This window comes from Corvus brachyrhynchos, unplaced genomic scaffold (genome assembly GCF_000691975.1).
Source record: "Corvus brachyrhynchos isolate BGI_N302 unplaced genomic scaffold, ASM69197v1 scaffold68, whole genome shotgun sequence".
Lineage (NCBI taxonomy): Eukaryota > Metazoa > Chordata > Aves > Passeriformes > Corvidae > Corvus > Corvus brachyrhynchos.
Genome location: NW_008240039.1, coordinates 526,907 through 544,632, shown reverse-complemented (window position 1 = coordinate 544,632; position 17,726 = coordinate 526,907). Strand labels below are relative to the sequence as shown.

At 39.9% G+C, this 17,726-nt stretch overlaps 1 protein-coding gene across 1 annotated transcript in view; it reads left to right on the top strand.

Moving 5' to 3' along the window:
• Positions 1-17,726, top strand: part of UBE4B (ubiquitination factor E4B) — a gene marked incomplete at its 5' end in the record, with an annotated part of 31,797 nt that overhangs the window by 567 nt on the left and 13,504 nt on the right. The window contains 15 exons of the mRNA XM_017743962.1: positions 27-179; positions 2,859-2,994; positions 3,503-3,590; positions 5,637-5,781; positions 6,602-6,830; positions 7,290-7,679; positions 8,550-8,663; positions 11,332-11,473; positions 11,976-12,076; positions 13,204-13,318; positions 14,871-14,954; positions 16,522-16,578; positions 16,939-17,055; positions 17,171-17,269; positions 17,710-17,719. Of these exons, the coding sequence (XP_017599451.1) occupies positions 27-179; positions 2,859-2,994; positions 3,503-3,590; positions 5,637-5,781; positions 6,602-6,830; positions 7,290-7,679; positions 8,550-8,663; positions 11,332-11,473; positions 11,976-12,076; positions 13,204-13,318; positions 14,871-14,954; positions 16,522-16,578; positions 16,939-17,055; positions 17,171-17,269; positions 17,710-17,719 (1,980 nt within the window). The remainder of the gene's footprint in view (positions 1-26; positions 180-2,858; positions 2,995-3,502; positions 3,591-5,636; positions 5,782-6,601; positions 6,831-7,289; positions 7,680-8,549; positions 8,664-11,331; positions 11,474-11,975; positions 12,077-13,203; positions 13,319-14,870; positions 14,955-16,521; positions 16,579-16,938; positions 17,056-17,170; positions 17,270-17,709; positions 17,720-17,726) is intronic.

Below are 17,726 nucleotides of genomic sequence, written 5' to 3'. Positions count from 1 at the left end.
GAGGCGCCTGGCGGGGCTGGCGGGAGGCTCCTCGTCCCAGCCCACCACCCCCCTGACGTCCCCGCAGCGAGAGACCCCTCCGGGGCCGCCGGGCGCAGCCGCAGCGCCGGGGCCCTCGCACAGCCTGGGCCTCAGTGTCCACAGCATGACCCCAGCTACCTCTCCCATCGGTGCGGCAGGTAGGCTGGCAGCTCCCGGCGTGCTTCCCGGGTGTCTGTGCACGTTCCTCACGCAGCTCCTCGTTGTACAGCTGCTACTTCTGCTCTTACTGAAAGTAATTTTCAGAAATAAATGTTGCAAGATGGTGAACAAAGGTACTTCTTGTTTTAATTTTCCAAGTAGTAAGGGGTTTTCCGTTTTTTCCATTTACGGTTGTTTTCCAAGTGTCGGTAAACTCATGGCATTTACAATATGGGTTACCAAAGCTTGAAGAAGGTTGTAATAAAGTTTAATATTATACAATATTATGGAGAAGATGTGTCAAGGAGACAGGAAAATCCCTTTCAAATCTTGCAACACAGTTTCTATTGATTGGTTTCTAGGTGCATTTTAGCAATCAGTCTCAAGTTAATTTTTGATCTTTAGTTGCAAGCATTCATCACAATTAAAAATAGCAAGCTGTGGCTGGGCATTGTCAGTGTAAGAATGAAGTATTTGCATTTGCTTTCTGCTTTGTATTACTTTGGCAATTTCACCATTTACTGGAGGGAATACAAGCAGGATATTTACAAATTGTATTTATTTCAGAAGATACCCAGTTCATGTACTTATGCCACGTTTGACCTAACAGAAATTAATTTTGATTTCAAATTGTCTGACTTAGAAATCAGGACACATTGGCATGTTTTCCAGTATTGTGATCTTTATCTGAAAACTTAAATTGTTTTGCATGTTATGTTACTGAGCTGAGATGTTCACAAAACCATTCCAAAACAAATGTCAAGATGGTTCTAACCAGATATTCAATATTATTTCTAATAACTTAATAGAAATAACATTTTTCCAATGCTCCTTGATAAGTTTGCAGAATTCATTATCATTTTTTGTTTGCTTCTTGAATTTTCCAATTCTCCCTTTGGCAAGTAGAGTATTTTACAAGCTTAAATCTTGTAGTTTAATTACAGCGCCATTCAGAAATACCTAGAAGTGACTCCTTCCTGCTTGTTTTGTTTCCTTGCATCCAAAGCAGGACAGAGAAAAGCTATCAAAAGCATTTCCTGAGATAAAGTCATTGCAGATGGAATTTAACACTCTGTATTGTCCTCATGATCAAAGCTAGCAACCCAGAGGTGGAGGTGACTTCTTTTTTCTTAAGAGTGGTGCAGAGTTCACTCACTGTTCCCTCAGCCTGTGGTTACATGACTGTTTTAATCCATCTGGGGTCTGACTCTTGCTGAAAGGAGTATTTGTTGCTCTGCTGTCCGTGGCAGCTGTGTGGTGCAGGGGACTGTGGGCTTAATACAAGTGAAAACTAAGCCAGGAAAAGTAAATGTTTAATTTTCAAATAGGGGAGGTCCTGATCCATCCTAGGGCGCAACTGGATAAACAATACTGCCAGCAGAGCAGGAGGTGTGGAAATGTGTACCTGGAGGTAGACATGCTCAGGTATTGGCAGATGGGTTTATCATGGTTTGAAGTGGTTGGATAGTGAAGACCTTGGAGATTTCTGTTTTGAGAATTCACCAGGACAGTGCCTGACTGTACTGACTGGATTGGCTGATGATCCAGAACAGGAGTTTGTAGTGTTTGCTTCCTACGGTGCCATTTGTGCAGCTATTTAATAATGTGTGTCTTTTTCACGTCAGGGTAAGAGGTGTGGTTGAATTGGGGAATGGATCAGGAAAAAAATGTTCATAACAGTTTATCTTGTGTGTTTATGTAGCATAAATGAAGACTCAGCTAATGCTGTGTGGTTTGCAGCAGTTCCTTTCAGCAGCAGACTAAAGTGACTGCAGAGGATTTTAATTCATTTGGACATACAGAGAGCAGCTCCAGCAGAATAGTGTCCTTGTAAGCATCCATTGTTTGAAGGAGTTGCCTGTCATGGTGAGATCAGACGTAGGAATCGATTTCATGGAAAATACCATTATTTTGTATGTATTTTGAAAATACCTTGGAGAACCTAAAAACAGTGTTATCAGTGACAACTGGAACTTTAGGTGTCAAGTATTTTATTGTGTACCTGATATAGCAAAGTACAGATGCAAGTAAATTCTGGAAGATATGTGTGAAAAGATGGTAGGGTAGGGTTGAGGAGGGCTATTAATGAGTGCTGCAGCATCACTGTTAAAGTACATTTTCCTGGCTGTAAGAGTAAGACCCCAAGGGAATGCAGAACAATGCAGTCTTTTGCCCTGGTAAGCCCTGTTTGCTCTGGTCTCTTTTGTCCACTGACTTAGCTAGATTTTCTTTGGGGAGAGGGAGGAGAAGAGATGAAGAACTCAAGGAATACTTATTGCTCCTTTATACTTGGTGATGTGACTCCATTATAATAGCCCAGTCCTGTTCTGATAGGACAGTTTTAGAGGGGCTCTGACAATGTCTTAAGGTAGTTGACAGAGCAGTCTTTTAAGAGATGAGTTTTTATAGGTGTGAATCACTAAGCACTTCATGGATGCACGTTTATCTTTGTTCTTTGTTTAATGCAGGTAAGCATCCCTAAGCTGCTGAAAGGGGAGGTAGAAAATCTGATTATCTGTAGTCAAATGTGAATATTATTAACATTTATTTACTAATGCACTGCTAAGAATACTTAAGAGCTGGATTGAAAAACAGTGTTTCCTCTCCTTTTCCATCCAAATAATGTGTAGTGCCTTCTCACTTCTGTAGTAGTGATCTTGGTGGTGCCTTTTCTTTAGGAGTAGCCCACCGAAGCCAGAGCAGCGAAGGAGTGAGTTCACTCAGCAGTTCTCCATCAAACAGCCTTGAAACCCAATCTCAGTCCCTCTCTCGGTCTCAGAGCATGGACATTGATAGTGTCTCCTGTGAGAAAAGGTAAAAAATGCAGCTTGTAACAGCTGGCAAATAAGGCACAATGCTGATGGTCAAACCTCTTAGCAGGACAATGCTCTGCCCTCTCTCCCTCCCAGCTGTGTTAATTCAGTAGGGTTAATGCTTAAAAACCATACACTGTTTAGACCGCTGTAATGCTTTTTCTAGTCTGGTTTTAATGGGAATTCCTGACCTAAAGTGGTAAAAATCAAAACGTTATCTTAGACATTTAAGAGATGAGCATGTCTGGTGGGGATAATTCAGCTACTCTATTTAAAATAAAAAGGTTATGGGATGTAATAGCTGTGTAGTTTGTATTGCCTGCTGAAGAAATTTAGACCTCAAATGTAATATGAGAAATATTTATCAGCCAGTGATTTTAACTGCTGTTTGTGCATTGCTTTCTCTGCTGCATCTGCTTAAGGGGACACACTTTCAGTCAGCATCTTACAGAGGACTGTCTGCAGCTTTCTACAAGTTAATGGACTTTTTCTCTTATTTCCACTTCCAGTATGTCCCAGGTAGATGTGGATTCAGGAATTGAGAACATGGAGGTTGATGAGAACGATCGCAGAGAGAAACGGAGTCTGACGGACAAGGTGAGTCTGGGTTGTGCTGCCTGGAACCTGGAGGAGGGATGAGCTCAGTTATCTCCATATATCAATATCCATATATCGTGTATCCATTTTTTAATACACGGTAGGCCTGAATAAACTTTGAAGATTATTGCATCTTATTTGTGTAGCACTTGGTAGCCTACTCACAAAGTACTGCTTCAAATGTATGTTATGTATGCTGGAGTAATGTTGTCTAATAAGGTTTTCTTCTAGATATTAAAAGAAAATCTGTAAGAATTAGCTATCAAGTTTTAGAGAGATGGTAGAACCCTTTAAAGTAGAAAAAGAAAGCAGCTACAAAGCTCTAATCCACTCCTCAAATTGTCCTTTTTGTCATTTTAGGCCCATGTGAAATAGAGCCATAAAGAAATGGGACATCAGTTTAATAGAGAGAAGTTTCTACAGCAGTGCTTGCAGTGCTCGTTAGATGTCTTTGTTTATTCTGCCCTGTCAGTAATAAGCTCAGTTGGTAAAAGCCTGGCCTGAAGCCATGCAGCAGCAATGCTGCTGCAGGATCCTTCGGGCATCCCGAGCTGCAGGCTGCGCTCAGGGCTTCCACTGGGGACTGAACAGCCTGGCATGGAGGACACTCCTGGAGTCAGGGGTGGGGGGAAGCCGGAAAGTAAATTAAATCTTTGCAGCCTGAGTTGATACTTCTTACTCATTTGAAGAAACCAGAAATTAAGTAGATGGGAAACAATGTTGTCCTTATACATGAGCAGAACATTTTCTTGCCTGGTTGTATGCGTTGGAAATGATGTCATCAGTGAAACTTTTTTTCAGAAATAGGCAGGAGAGGTAGAAGTATTTGAAACCAATAGAATATTGATAGATGATAAAGTCAGTGAAAATGTATTAATGTTCCAAAATTTATGGTTTGTTAAGGTGTTGAGGGAAAGCTTTTGAGAAGGATACAGTGCTGGTAGTTGCTGGAAATCTGATAAATCTAGGCTTACCTGGTGGTCATTATGAGGCCTCAAGTTTAAAGGAAAAAAGGGAGATTTTTAGTGACAACCTTGTTTTTTTCAGTCTGTTTTGTTCTTCCTCATTGACTTATTTCTTCTAAAAGAAGAGTGTTACTATCTTGAGAGGTAAGATACATAGCAGTGCAAGGTGCACTAGTATTAGTCAAATACCAGAATTTGGTTTTAGATCGAGTAAATATCTACAACTCTCATGGACCTCTTGCAGGAAAATAGCCTCAGAGTCAAAATTTGAAATGCTGCGGAGCTGAATTTTCTGTTTTGTGTATTACATTGCTTCTACAGTGTTGGTAGAAGAGTGTAGGGGAGGGCAGAGTTGTGGTACTGGCTTGTCATGTACGTTCTGGCAACTTTTAAAGGCCACCTCTCCTCACATTGCAGGGGTAATTACTTCCTTTGTGTTCCATCATTTTTTCAGGTGCACACTCAAAGCTGCCTTAGGGGTGTAGGAACCCACCTGTAACCTTTGCCAGACACTCTGTGTGGCCGCATTCGTGTTAGAGAAACTAGTTTTTCATTTTGAGCAGAGTTTACACCATGTTTCCTTTCTTGGAAGAACAGGGAACAAGGAAAATTCTTGAGTCTTTTGTCGTGTCCTGACTTCATTCAGCTGAAAGATGTCTTTAACTTGGGCAAGGTGTGAAGGCAGGAAAGAACTGGGGAAGCTTTTTTTCTTCCTGTGCTTTCATTTTTACCAAAAAAATCTTAAATAAGTGTAGATAATGAAAATTTAAATCCCAAATTAATTCTTTAAAGCAGACACCATAAGTATCTCAGTTGAATTTTCCTTCTTAGTATACAGTTTTGAATGTTACAATTTTGGGAATTATGCTGGATTTGAGTATTTCTGCTACATCTTTGCTGCATCCCTTGTGTTTCTTCAGGTGTTTTTTCCAAATTTTGTCAAATGTATCAATATTCCTTTATGATTACACAAAACCTGCCATTATGAGTTAAGCTGAAGCCATTTAAGGAAGATCTGTATCTGATTGTAGGTTGAGTAATACAGTTGCAGATCAGGTGTTGATTGTTTTGTTACCCCCAGGAACCTCTGTCCGGGTCGGAAGTGTCTGAGGAACAAGCTCTGCAGCTGGTCTGTAAGATCTTCAGAGTCTCTTGGAAGGACCGAGACAGAGATGTTATTTTCCTGAATTCACTCTCTGCCCAGTTCAAGCAGAACCCAAAGGAAGGTGGGTACCTGAGCAGGAGGCACTGGCAGGGTGGTTTCTCTTGAGTGGTGTGTTCCCCCCACTCCTTTTTTTTAACCTTTTTGTCCCTCTGCTGCAATACCAGAGCCACCTACTTGTGGTCTTTGCTCAGTTTCAACATCTGCTGTCAGCAGACGTAGCAGGAAATGGAATCTTGGAGCAGGAGCATGGGACTGATGGCTCATAGCTCCTGTTTTAATCAATTGGTCTGCTCTTGTTGGTTGTGTTTTTGGTCCTCAAACTAATGTGCTGATCCAGAGCACGTTGCTGGTTCCATTTATTTTTTCAGAAACATTTTTGTGAATTAAAGGATTGTCTTGCGTCATAGTAGACATCTAGCAGTTAATTTGTTAAGCCAAAATTTCCTGATTATTTTATGTAACAGGCTATATATCCTATGTTAGCTGTAAGGTACAACCAAAACAATTGTTATTTTATGTGTGAGGTATGTGCATGTTTTGTTTTCGTTTCTTTGACACAACTTGCCCAACTCAACAGCAGAGTGGGAAAATAGGAGTGCAACACACAAGACAACTTTAATAGCTAAGTATAGGAGCATTAGGTCATCTATGATCTCCCGTGTTTTCCATAAAGGCTGGTTTTTTTGTGTAGCTGTAATTCCAGAACTTAGGTTAATATAGACAGTGATAATTACAGATGTGTCAGTGGGTTGTTTTTGCCAAAACCAGAGCTCAATTCACAGAAGTCTGTTTCTGTCCTTTTTTTCTCTGCTAATGTTTACATCTGACTACTGTGTAGATGAAGACAGAGGTGAGGATATTGACTCTCTTCTTCTTAACAGTGTTTTCAGATTTTAAGGACTTGATTGGGCAGATTTTGATGGAAGTGCTGATGATGTCCACCCAGGCAAGGGATGAGAACCCCTTTGCCAGCCTGACAGCCACATCCCAACCCATTGCTGCAGCTGCCCGCTCTCCTGACAGAAGCCTGATCTTAAACATGGGCTCCAACCCTGGAAGCAGCCCCATGTTCTGTAATGTGGGCTCCTTTGGTTCCAGCTCGTTATCCAGGTGACTTCTGATTGTAACTGAATACTGATTTCACTTGAATACTGATTGGTAGACTAGAAGAGAGAAAAGGGCATAGAAGTGTCCCAAGAACAATAAATAGATGGATTTTTAAAGTTTTTCACTCTTTTTCGTGTGAGTGTCCCTCCATTTCAGCATTTTTGATTACACTGCCATGGCTAGGAATGTCTTTGATAGATTCAAGCAATGTAACTGTTTCCTACTGAGAAGTATCCCTAACTTGCATCAAGAAGGCCATGACTTTTAAAAATGTGTAGAATATGACATAGTTTTATTCAACGACAGTAGAAAAGAATAATGTGTGTGAGCTGCAGAAATATTGCTGAAGAGTCATCAGGAGGGCAAGGACTTCTCTTGCTCATTTTATTTTTTTCACCCTTTTTCTGCATATCCTAAATTGTTGCTTTTTTTTTTTTTCTTTTTCCCCTGTAACTGGTTTAGTCTCTATGGGACTAGTCCAGCTCCTCCTACCAATTTCACAAGCTATGTACCAATGACTGGTTCATCTCTTACCCCACCAGCCAGTTCAGTTGCCACCACAGCAGTGCCTCCCATTACTGTCAGCTCTCACCTCCCAGCAGCAAGCGCCTCCTGGACACAGCCTTCCTCTCCGCGGTACCGGCCATACACCGTGGCCCATTCCGGAGGCTTTGCTGCTTCTTCCATCCCGCGTTCCTTGAGCATTTCCATCCCATCTAGTTCTCCAAGTCCTCCAGCCATGCCAGTCAGCACATCCAGACACAGGCCCACAGCCATGGGTCCACCTTTGTTTACTGCTTCACCCCGTGCCTTGCGCAGGCGTCCTTCCTTACAGAGCAGGATTCCTCCTAGGTATTGCACAAGAGCAGAGTGTGTTTGATGTGTGCTCTGCAGGGTGTGGCATCAGCGTGCAGTATGGAAGAACTTATGTTTGTGCTGAGCTCACCCTACTCACCCTGAGTTGATTTCTGCGTTTGGGTTTGTGCTAATACCTTGACTTGCTAACCAGGTGTCTTTGCAAAATGTTCGACCTGCTTGTGTGCATTTGAGGTGTGATGTAATTACTTTAAAAGTAGCAATGTGATTTTAATTTCCTCCTCTTCATATATCCATTCCAGTTAAACTATAAGCTTTCTGTTCAGTTGTTGCTGCTGGATAGTAAACCACATAAACCTGCTGCTCCAAAATCAGTTTTCTCAGTAGGGCCTTAGTTAATTTGTTGAAAGCTGGTACTTGTTGGACTAGGTTGGATTTGACTCCCTGGTGCACAGATTTAAATTACAGATCAGCATATTTCAGAATGCCAGGCTAAGTACCACTGCTTTTCCTCTCTTGGCTGTTCGTGGAATCCCTTGTTCCTGCAGGAGAGAGAAACAAACACACAAGGTTTTGAGACCACTGCTTTAAAGTCATTAGCTTAGAACTGTAATATTTATTATTCAGTCATGTCTAAACATTCCACTTCAGCCATAATTTTTATTTGGTCTCAAAAATTCTTTTTCAATTTTTGTGTTGTAAACGTGTGGTGTTTTTGATACCTGAATAACTTGTAGTAGTGTAACAGAGCATGTTAGTATGGTCCTGGTTTTACTAACATGGAGTTACCTGTTGTTTGCATGCTTAGAGAAGATGATTTTTGACAGACTTAAAAAGAAAAGCTACGATTTACTTTTTCTTCTGGCTTTAAAAATCTGATGGCCTTTTCCATTTTTGTTGTGGTAGTTTATACGACAACCCTTTCTCCTTCCTCCTTCTTGCTGTTTCTGATGTGTCTGAGGACAGTAGTGATGAAGAAAATGAAGACGATGATTTTTCTTGTGTCCAGTTTGGGTCCAGGTATTGGAGAAAGAGAATGTAACCTGCATGTTTGGTTGTTTAGGAACTAACAGTCTGTGTAGTGTCAAGTACAGAGTAATTTGTACTTCAAAGTAATTTGGGGAGCAACTGAAGGCGAGGATGTGACTTGGCTGGCTCGTTAAGTTGGTGTGTAAACATGGGTAATGAGTACAGTTAGTCAGCTCTCCTTTGGAGATGTGACTAAGGTAAATAAATGTTCATCATACTGTACTTTAGGCCTAATGAGCGTGGTTTCTGAGATGATGTTTGAGTGGAACTTCTCTTTGGCTGTATGAGTAGAAGGCATAGTATTCGCCCGTGGCTGTAATTATAAATCACTGGTACATCATGGGCATGCTTTCCTATGAAAAACTGGAAAATGAGGACAAGGGTTAACATGCAGACAAAGATACAGTGACAGATAACCAGCTGATGCAAACAATGGGATTTTGAACATTTGTTGCTGCTTGACAGCTGAGAATCCTCCTTTAGCCCGTGGAGAAAATACACCTGAAATCTTACACCAGTCCTTCGATGGGGTTATTGTAGAGAAGGGTAAGGGAAGCAAGAGCAGAGTTTTACAGGCTACACACCTGTGGAGTGACTGGGAGGAAAGGGCTCCTCCAGGGCTTTCAGTCCACTGGGTATATAGTTACAGCAAAAATCAGGGCAAATTTAGTTGCTTGACCTTTCTAAAACAAAGCCAGCTTAGGACTTTAGGAAGTATCTGGTAATGTCAAGGAATGCCCAAAAATATCTTGCCCCCATTAGCTTTTTTGTCTGATTGTTGCTGTGCTATGTTGGGACACTGCTGCTGCATTCGCTGTTACCTACAGCACCTTCCAAGTAGCATCTCCTCTTTTCTACTGCAGTCTGATTTCGGGAGAGTGAACTTGATAACACAGCTATAGGAGGGATTTATGTATGTGGAATTTAGGGTTATTTTCCCCACTGCTTTGTTTAGTTTTTATCGTGTTGGTGACTCAGTCCAAATGTTGGATTGAGTTGCCAAGCTTTGGATAGGATTTCTGCTGTGCTTCTGGGGTTTTAGTGTGTTTATTGTATCACGGCATTTTGCAGACAGCAGTAAGTCGTTAGTTAAAATATAAACACAGTGGCTGTACAACTATGCAGCAGCTGGCATGCTGAAAGCACCAAGGCATTCAATATATGAGCTTTGTGTTAGAATAGTTTGAGTTATTGCTGCAGTGAAATCATTAGTAGAGTGACTGTAGAACGAGTAGGTTTTCATATAAATTTATGTTCTTAAAAGAGTATTTTTTAAGCTGGATGTGAGAAGCCAAGAGGTTTAAAAAAGAGACCATTAAAAAAACCCCATGTGCATGATTTTGTGGTTACTGAGCACTATTTCAATAGAGCTGTGTTTTACATGGATTAGTTTTAATTGAATAACTGAAAACATCTCTCTGCGAACAGAGATTGCTGCTATTAGAATGTTGTGTTTCTTAAGCATCTGGTAGCTCAGCATGTTAACAGCAATAACCTTTCCTGGCTTTATTGGTTGGACTGTAAAGTTTGCACAATAGATTTGTATGGCTCAATTATAGAAATGTAAATTATGTTACAGTTAAAAGGAAATTCCAGTTCTGACAGTTTATAGTTTTAAATATGTTTTTAAAAAGCTGTATTTGAGGAAACCAATAGTCTTATTTTCCAGTTTAAGATCTGGGGCTCGTAAGTTGGTCTTCATTCAAATCTATCCTGACTGTACACAGACTTCTCTTTGAGAATTGCAGCAGACCATCCAAGTAACTGCTGGTTTTTAGATTTCATTTGCATTAAGTGAATATTTCATGTCTTTAGTCTCTTCTGTAAAATGAGGATTTTGCTTTTAATTAGCTTTGTCAAGCTGTTATGTAGAGAAGAATTCTGTTGAGATAACAAGTCTGAGATTGAGAGTTGTGGGTCTGTTCTTACTTTTGTGTTCAATTTCTCTCATCTCAAGGATGGTTTTGGTTTTGTGGGTTTAGTTTTTGTGTTTACAGTATCAGTGCTTTCTTTTCCCCACTGAGGCTGTGCTACTGAATGAAATGATGTATTTTACTGAACTGAAATGAACTGAGTTGAAATGAAATGATCTTGAATGCAGGAATGTAAAAAACAGCAGCAGCATGGATATATTGCCTCTGTTTTATGGATTCTTCTTCCTTAGAGCACCTGAAGTGGTTGTGTGTAGCCCTGTCAGCCCAGGTCTCTTCTCAGCAGTGGGAGGCTCCTGCCTCCTGTGGTTTGGTGGTGTTAACAGAATTTTGACATTTCTGCCGTTCTGAACGGTGGCATGGAAGGGTTGTGGTGTCCTGAGTGTCAGGTACAACTCAAAGGCTGTTTGTTTTCTCTGTTGCATTGTGAGACCAAGATTTACTGATTCCCATCAAAGTTATGCACCTTGTGGCTGTCTCTCAGGCACTTGTTTAATAAGGCATTTCCAGCTCTGAACTTCAAGGGCTGGACAAGCTGTTACGTGGAGAGCTCTTCATAGATCACGGAAATTACCTGAATTATCACAGAAATTACCTGAATCACTGTGCCATGTGTGTGATGGGATGGAGCGTTCAGAGCATTGACAGAGGAATGTTCATGAATTGTTTGATTGTGCAGTGAAGAACTCTACCTAATGCTTTTTTTCTGCTTTCTGTGTGTTTTAAAGTGTGGGAGGCTCTGGCAGCTCGAGTGTTTCTGATTCCTGCAGTGACCACTTCACCATTGAAAACTGTAAGGAGACAGAGATGCTGAACTACCTCATTGAGTGTTTTGATAGGGTTGGAATAGAGGAGAGAAAAGCACCAAAGGTATGTTTCAGATGAGTGAGGTTGTAGCAGTGCTGTCACAAACACTCCTCTGACTCATTAGTGGGGAAAGTTGGTGGGAATGATAGTTCTTCTTGATGGCTTTGCTGTAGAAATAGATTTACTGAATTTATTTGGGCCCTTTGATTCTTGTTAATTCATCAAATTTGAGTGATGCATATATTTTGTATCTCTTAAATAAGCACTGTGTTAGAAATCATCCTTCCTATTTCCATCTACTACATTTTATCCAAGTTCATTCTGTATAAAACAATTTTGTGAGACCAGCTCCCTTGTCAGTGTTCTGTATTCTACTCTAAGCTTTTGCTTCTGGGGAAAAAACAACCAACCAACATTATTTATATATAATCTGGAAGGTTTTAACTGGAGTAGTTTTAGTCTTAGTGTGCATATTACATTATACTGCACAAATAAGTTTATCGTTTTTCCTGTGTGTTCTGTATTTAAATTCTGATTTGTATTAAAATAACGTTGTTTTTGTCAGATGTGTAGCCAGCCAACAGTTAGCCAGTTACTGAGCAACATCCGATCCCAGTGCATTTCACATGCTGCTCTGGTGCTACAGGGATCCTTAACACAACCAAGGTAAATCAAGCTGATGTTAATCATGAGAGTTAGACTGTCCCAGGATTCTTTTTTTCTTCTGAGGGTTAGATAAGAAAACTAAGATCAGTTGTTGGAGCAGGAGAATTATGTGCCAGAGGAATAGTTTGTTGCTTTACAAATGATGAGTTGGTGGAGAGCAGTTTGAGTGCTTTCTAACTGCATTTGTGTAAAATCAGCCAGGTTGAAGTGAACAGTTTAAGCAGAGGATCAGGAACCGAGCTGGTTTTTGTCTTGCCTTACGCTTCAACTGTTTTAGTTACAGATTGTTGGGGCACTACACCTGGGAAAGTCAGTAACCAATAGAGCTGTGGTCTTAAAATGTGTAGCAAAACCTGCAGAAGGAACATAGCAGGTGTTTTGCTCCAGAGTTACCACGGCAGGTTCGGTAATAGAAAGCTGTCTGTCCTAAATCACCACTCTGGGATTTCAAGTGCAGTTGTTTAACCAGCAACCAGTTTAGTTAGAACACTAAAAAGGTTTTTAAAATAGGATACGTGGCTTTTACTAAAATCTGCATAAATTTATATTTGTGTCCCCAAAGAATACTTCAATAATCTTTAAAAGTGCACCAGTTATCTGGTGTGCTTTGAGGTCAGTTTTGTCTCTGCGTGAACCAGTGTTGACATTAGTTGTGTAAATATATAGTAAGGAAAAAAGACACTTCTTTCAAAATGCTAGGAAGCAGTTAAAAGCCACATTAAAAGTAATGACTGTATTAATTCAGAAAAGACTAATGTTATGTTCTTTTTTTAATCTGGAAAAACACATGTAAGAAAATGTTGTTCCTTCACCAGTTGATCTTAACAAAGGGGTTTTTTTATTAGAGGGGGTAGAAGGAGCAACAAATTACTACACAAAAGCTGTTGTTTTCTTCCAGCCTCGTTAACTGCAGTGTGATGTTGGCAGCAGCATCTGTTTGAGAATAACCTTTCCCCAAGTAACTTGAGCAGACAAGATTAGTTACTTCTGAAAGGAATAGGTGTATCCAGACATTGATAATGTGCTTGCAGACACATCCTTGCATGTGGCTGCTCTGATGTTTTTGCAAATACTACTGCAAATAATCAGTAGTTTTGTATTTTAATTTTTTTTTAATACAAATTAAGGTCATTGCAGCAGCAGTCTTTGCTGGTACCATATATGCTGTGTAGGAATCTCCCATTTGGCTTCATTCAAGAATTGGTGAGAACAACTTACCAGGATGAAGAGGTGTTCAAACAGGTAAGGCATAGGTAAAAAGTAGCTACAGCACATGATTCTATAATTTGCGGTATCCAAGAGAGTGGATTGTCAGAAGTTTAGTCAGTGTCTCGTAGTCCTCTAGGACTAGCAGCCTGTTAAAGCAATTGGACTTTGGTTTTGTTCTTTTTTTAACTCTTTTAACATTTTGTTAAGAAGGCTGACTTTCAGTATTTGCTGGTTCTAAGTATTAAAAGTGCATTTGCTAATATGCAGCACGCACTAACACAGAAGTGGACTACTTGGAATGTGCGGGCATATATTGCAAGGTTAATCTTGGTTTTCGTCCTTTTGTACAGAACTCCTAAAAATGTACGTGTTAGGATGGCAATCTTCTGCAATCCTGCTCAGAGTTACTGTGTTTTCCATCTTGCAATCTTTACCCTTCTTTGCATCTTTAACAGTTTGTATCTAAGGTGCTAAGAGCAGTTTACAAATCCTAGTCCAGTAATTCTTCATGTTTACAGAGGAAATGACTGAGGAACATTAGGTGGTTTGTTCTGTGTGTCAGAGTAGCTCACTGAGATGATAAATAATTAAGACACAAAACTAGCGAACTTCTAGCCTGTATACTGTGAAGCGGATCAATAAGTCTGTAATTGTCTCTAATTAGCACTCCCATAGTATTGTGTGATTTGGCTGTAAAGAGGCCTTTGAAATGGCATTTGACCCTTCCAGTTTTGCAAAGAATGACATTAGATAATTTTTATGTGTAGTGCAAGTAACTGTTAATAATTTATGTTTCTGTCTGGACTTCTTTTAGTAGAGGTTCATGTAGTTGAAAGTACATTTAAGCATGACAAAAAGTGGTTGTAAAAGTGTTAGAAGTCCTGCCCTGGAGAAGAGAAGCATTCCTGGAGCTGAAGCACATGGCCACCTGTATAGTGCTTTTCTGTAATATGATCTAATAATATTTTTTGTCTCTTCACAGGAGCAACACAATATACTTTAAAGTTCAGTGGGACTCCTGTTGTTGTTGCAGAATTACTATGGGTTTATTTTGTGAGGGTATAGTTGTCAGAACTGTGCAATTGGGACTTATTAAATGGGTGCAATTACTTCTGATTAATAAGTCCCTGTCAACTCATTTCCTCTTTCCTAACAATCCTTGACTGCTGCTTATTATCTTTACCAACTTACACATCATGCAAAATTAGAGCTGTATTATTGCCCCAAATGTACAGAAAAATAAATTATTACCCATTTGGGCAATAGGTTGTTGGACACCTGTCCAGAACCCATGCACTTGTTTGTGTCTACAACACACAGAGAACTTGCTCACAGGGAACATGCAGGGAACTCGATAGAGCAACACCCCATTGCTTAGACTACAGCACACAAGTTGGGTTTTAGCTTTGAATACCCTTTAAAGCCTTCAGGCTTAACTGATAAAAATTAAAAAAAAATCCTAGTTTTTGTTTTGTGTAACTTGCACTATTTGAAGAATGAACAGGCATTTCATGCTTTGTGTGGCAATGGAGTCATTTGATTGCTTCCTGTTCTTGAATAAAGTAATTTACTTGTGTTTTTACAGATCTTTATTCCCATCTTACAAGGCCTGGCTGTGGCTTCCAAAGAGTGCTCCCTCGATAGTGACAATTTTAAATATCCCCTTATGGTAAGGACTGTCCATTTCTAGAAGCAGGTTCTTTATGTTTGGTGATAACATGCGGCTTCTAAGCAAGATAACACTTCAACACTTTGGGGATTCTTTTTGGTTAGTGGATTGCTATTAAACTCTGTCAGAAGATAAGGAGCATGAGATGTGTAAAGAACATTAAAAATTTAGTAGAGTGTGAGGCCATTAATGTCTTAAGCTTAATGAACGCTGTTTGTATAGTGGTCTGCTCAAATGTTTGTATGTATTGCTTTATATAAAATCAATCAAATGTATGGATTTCATCATGCATAACTGTAATACTGTGGATGGTTATAAAATCCCACTGAACTCCTCTCAATTTAAATCTGGGGAATAACAACCAATAAATATCCATACCAGTGTATGTTTAGACTCAACTTTTGTATGTGAGGAAACTCAAATAGGTTGCATTAAACCCAAATTATTTGGAGTCTATCTACTGAGAAAAATATCTTCATATTCCCTGATGACTGAAAAGGTGAAGGGGTTATTTGTAGTCTTATTAAAGTGTGTACTTCAGTCCTAAGTCTGCTTTCCTCCTACTGCTTTTATTGACAAAACAAACCAGTCTTTTGCAAACTGTGCTTGGCCACCAAAAGAGCAAGTTGGATTCTTGGTAAATTGAGTATTGTCAACTTAACACCTTCGGATCCTTTTAGGTTCTTCAGTGTATGATGCCAAAAAAGGCTGTTGCACCTCAGATTTGTTTTGTATTTAAGGAAATCAGCTGGACTGGGGTGCTGTAAGTCAAATTGACTAAGTAACTGGTACTTGGCAAAAAACATTAGTTTTTCTGGTTTTGTGTTTTCCTGCTCTTTTGTCATCCTCCCAATTTGTGAACTGCTACAAATTTGGCTGTTGGCTGCAAAGAAGGATTACTTGAAAATGAGTCTGTGTTTTCCATATCTCTAGTTGGCACAGTGTGAAACAAAAGGATGCAATAGTAGTTACTTACTGTAGTATAATTGAAGACTGAGAACATGTAACCCAGGATAAGTGGGAAAGCCAGCAGTATCTTTGTGTTTCCAGAATTCTCTGTTACGACTGCTTGCTTCTTTCTGTACTGCAGTTGAAAGTGAGCTAGAGATCTTGGGTAGGATTCTTTGTTGCTGGGTTCTGTGTTCATTTGACATTTTTCCACTCTGAGTCAGAAGACAAAGGCCTTGGTGTATGGATTAAACAATTGCTCTATTTATTATTGTTACTGGTTTTAATGGGGCAGGTCAGGAGTCCAGCACAGGCGTTGTCATGTTCTGAGCAAACAACAATTTGCACAGCTAATTTTTGGAATAAGTGCAGTAATTTATTATCCTGTGAGACATGTTGGCTTTTTTGAGGCAACTTGGAGCAGATGCAAAAGCTAAAATGGGAGCAGGGTGTGCTTTAGTTCTCTTTGGACATCTTCACTGTGGTAGTGAAGTTTTTCTGCTAATCAAGGGAAAAAGGTTCAGCTCTTTCAGCAGTTTGTCATAGTAAGCTTGTTTTTTGCAGACAGGTTACTTAGGAATTACTCAAAAAAGTAATTTTTATTGGGATTTTTTTATAGGCACTATGCGAACTTTGTGAAATCAAGTTTGGGAAAACACACCCTATGTGCAGTTTGGTGAGTGTCTCCAGTTTGAGTTTTTGCAAGTAAAAAGAACCATGTCACTTATTTTGGTGGTGGTGTACAATTCCTGTTGATAATGTTCTCCAGAACTCTAAGCAAGAGTACTGGAGCCTGTCATGCAAAACAGTAGTTTAAATTAAGCTGGTAGAGGGAGTCCTTTACCCTGAGAATTTATTAAAACTGGGACAAACACGAGTTGCTTGGGTTGCTGGAATACTGAGGAGATGTTTCCATTTTGCCATGAGCATGACTGAGGGATGGAGGTTTGAGGGTGTGTGGCAGACACTGGAAGGTGACAAAGCAGGATGGCTGACATGGCAGCTTTGAAGAACTTGCTGTTTCTCCTATTTTTAGGTTGTCTCTTTGCCCTTGTGGTTGCCTAAATCTTTAAGCACAGGTGCAGGAAGAGAACTGCAAAGGCTTTCCTACCTTGGAGCCTTCTTCAGCCTCTCTGTCTTTGCTGAAGATGATGTAAGTGTCACAGAAGGACGTTGACAATAGCATGGTGGAGTTCTTTTGTTGTGAGGGGTTTTTTTACTTCCCCAAAACATTTCGATACATTTGCCGATATTCATCTTACTTCCAGAACAAAGTAGTTGAGAAGTACTTCTCGGGACCTGCCATTACTCTTGAGAACACCCGGGTTGTTAGCCAGTCTTTGCAGCATTACCTGGAATTAGCAAGGGTAAGTATTCTCATTCCTTTAAAAACATAGTATGTGGGTTTTTTTGGTCTTGACATAGATGAAGAACATAATCTAAAAAAATTACCTTCTGTCTTAAACCACAAATCCTTTAGGATATGGCTGAAATGAATTGGGGGAAAAAAAGTAGAGTGCTATGAATATTTCTCTAAGGCTGTAAGCCAATTCAGAAAATATCAGATCAGTTAGTCATGAGTTACAGATCATGTTAAAGGATGGGTAAATACATACTGTGTTAGTAGTGTGTTGCACTACTGTTGTATTTACGTCTTTAACTGATGTCATAACTAACGTGCATATAAAGTTGACAGTAAGACCATAACAGAAGTTTTAGTGAGTTTTGTGGATTTTGTAGAACATAAAAATACAGACAAACAGAAAGCAGGACTGTGATGCTGAGAGGTGTTTGTTTGCAATTGCAGCAAGAGCTGTGCAAGAC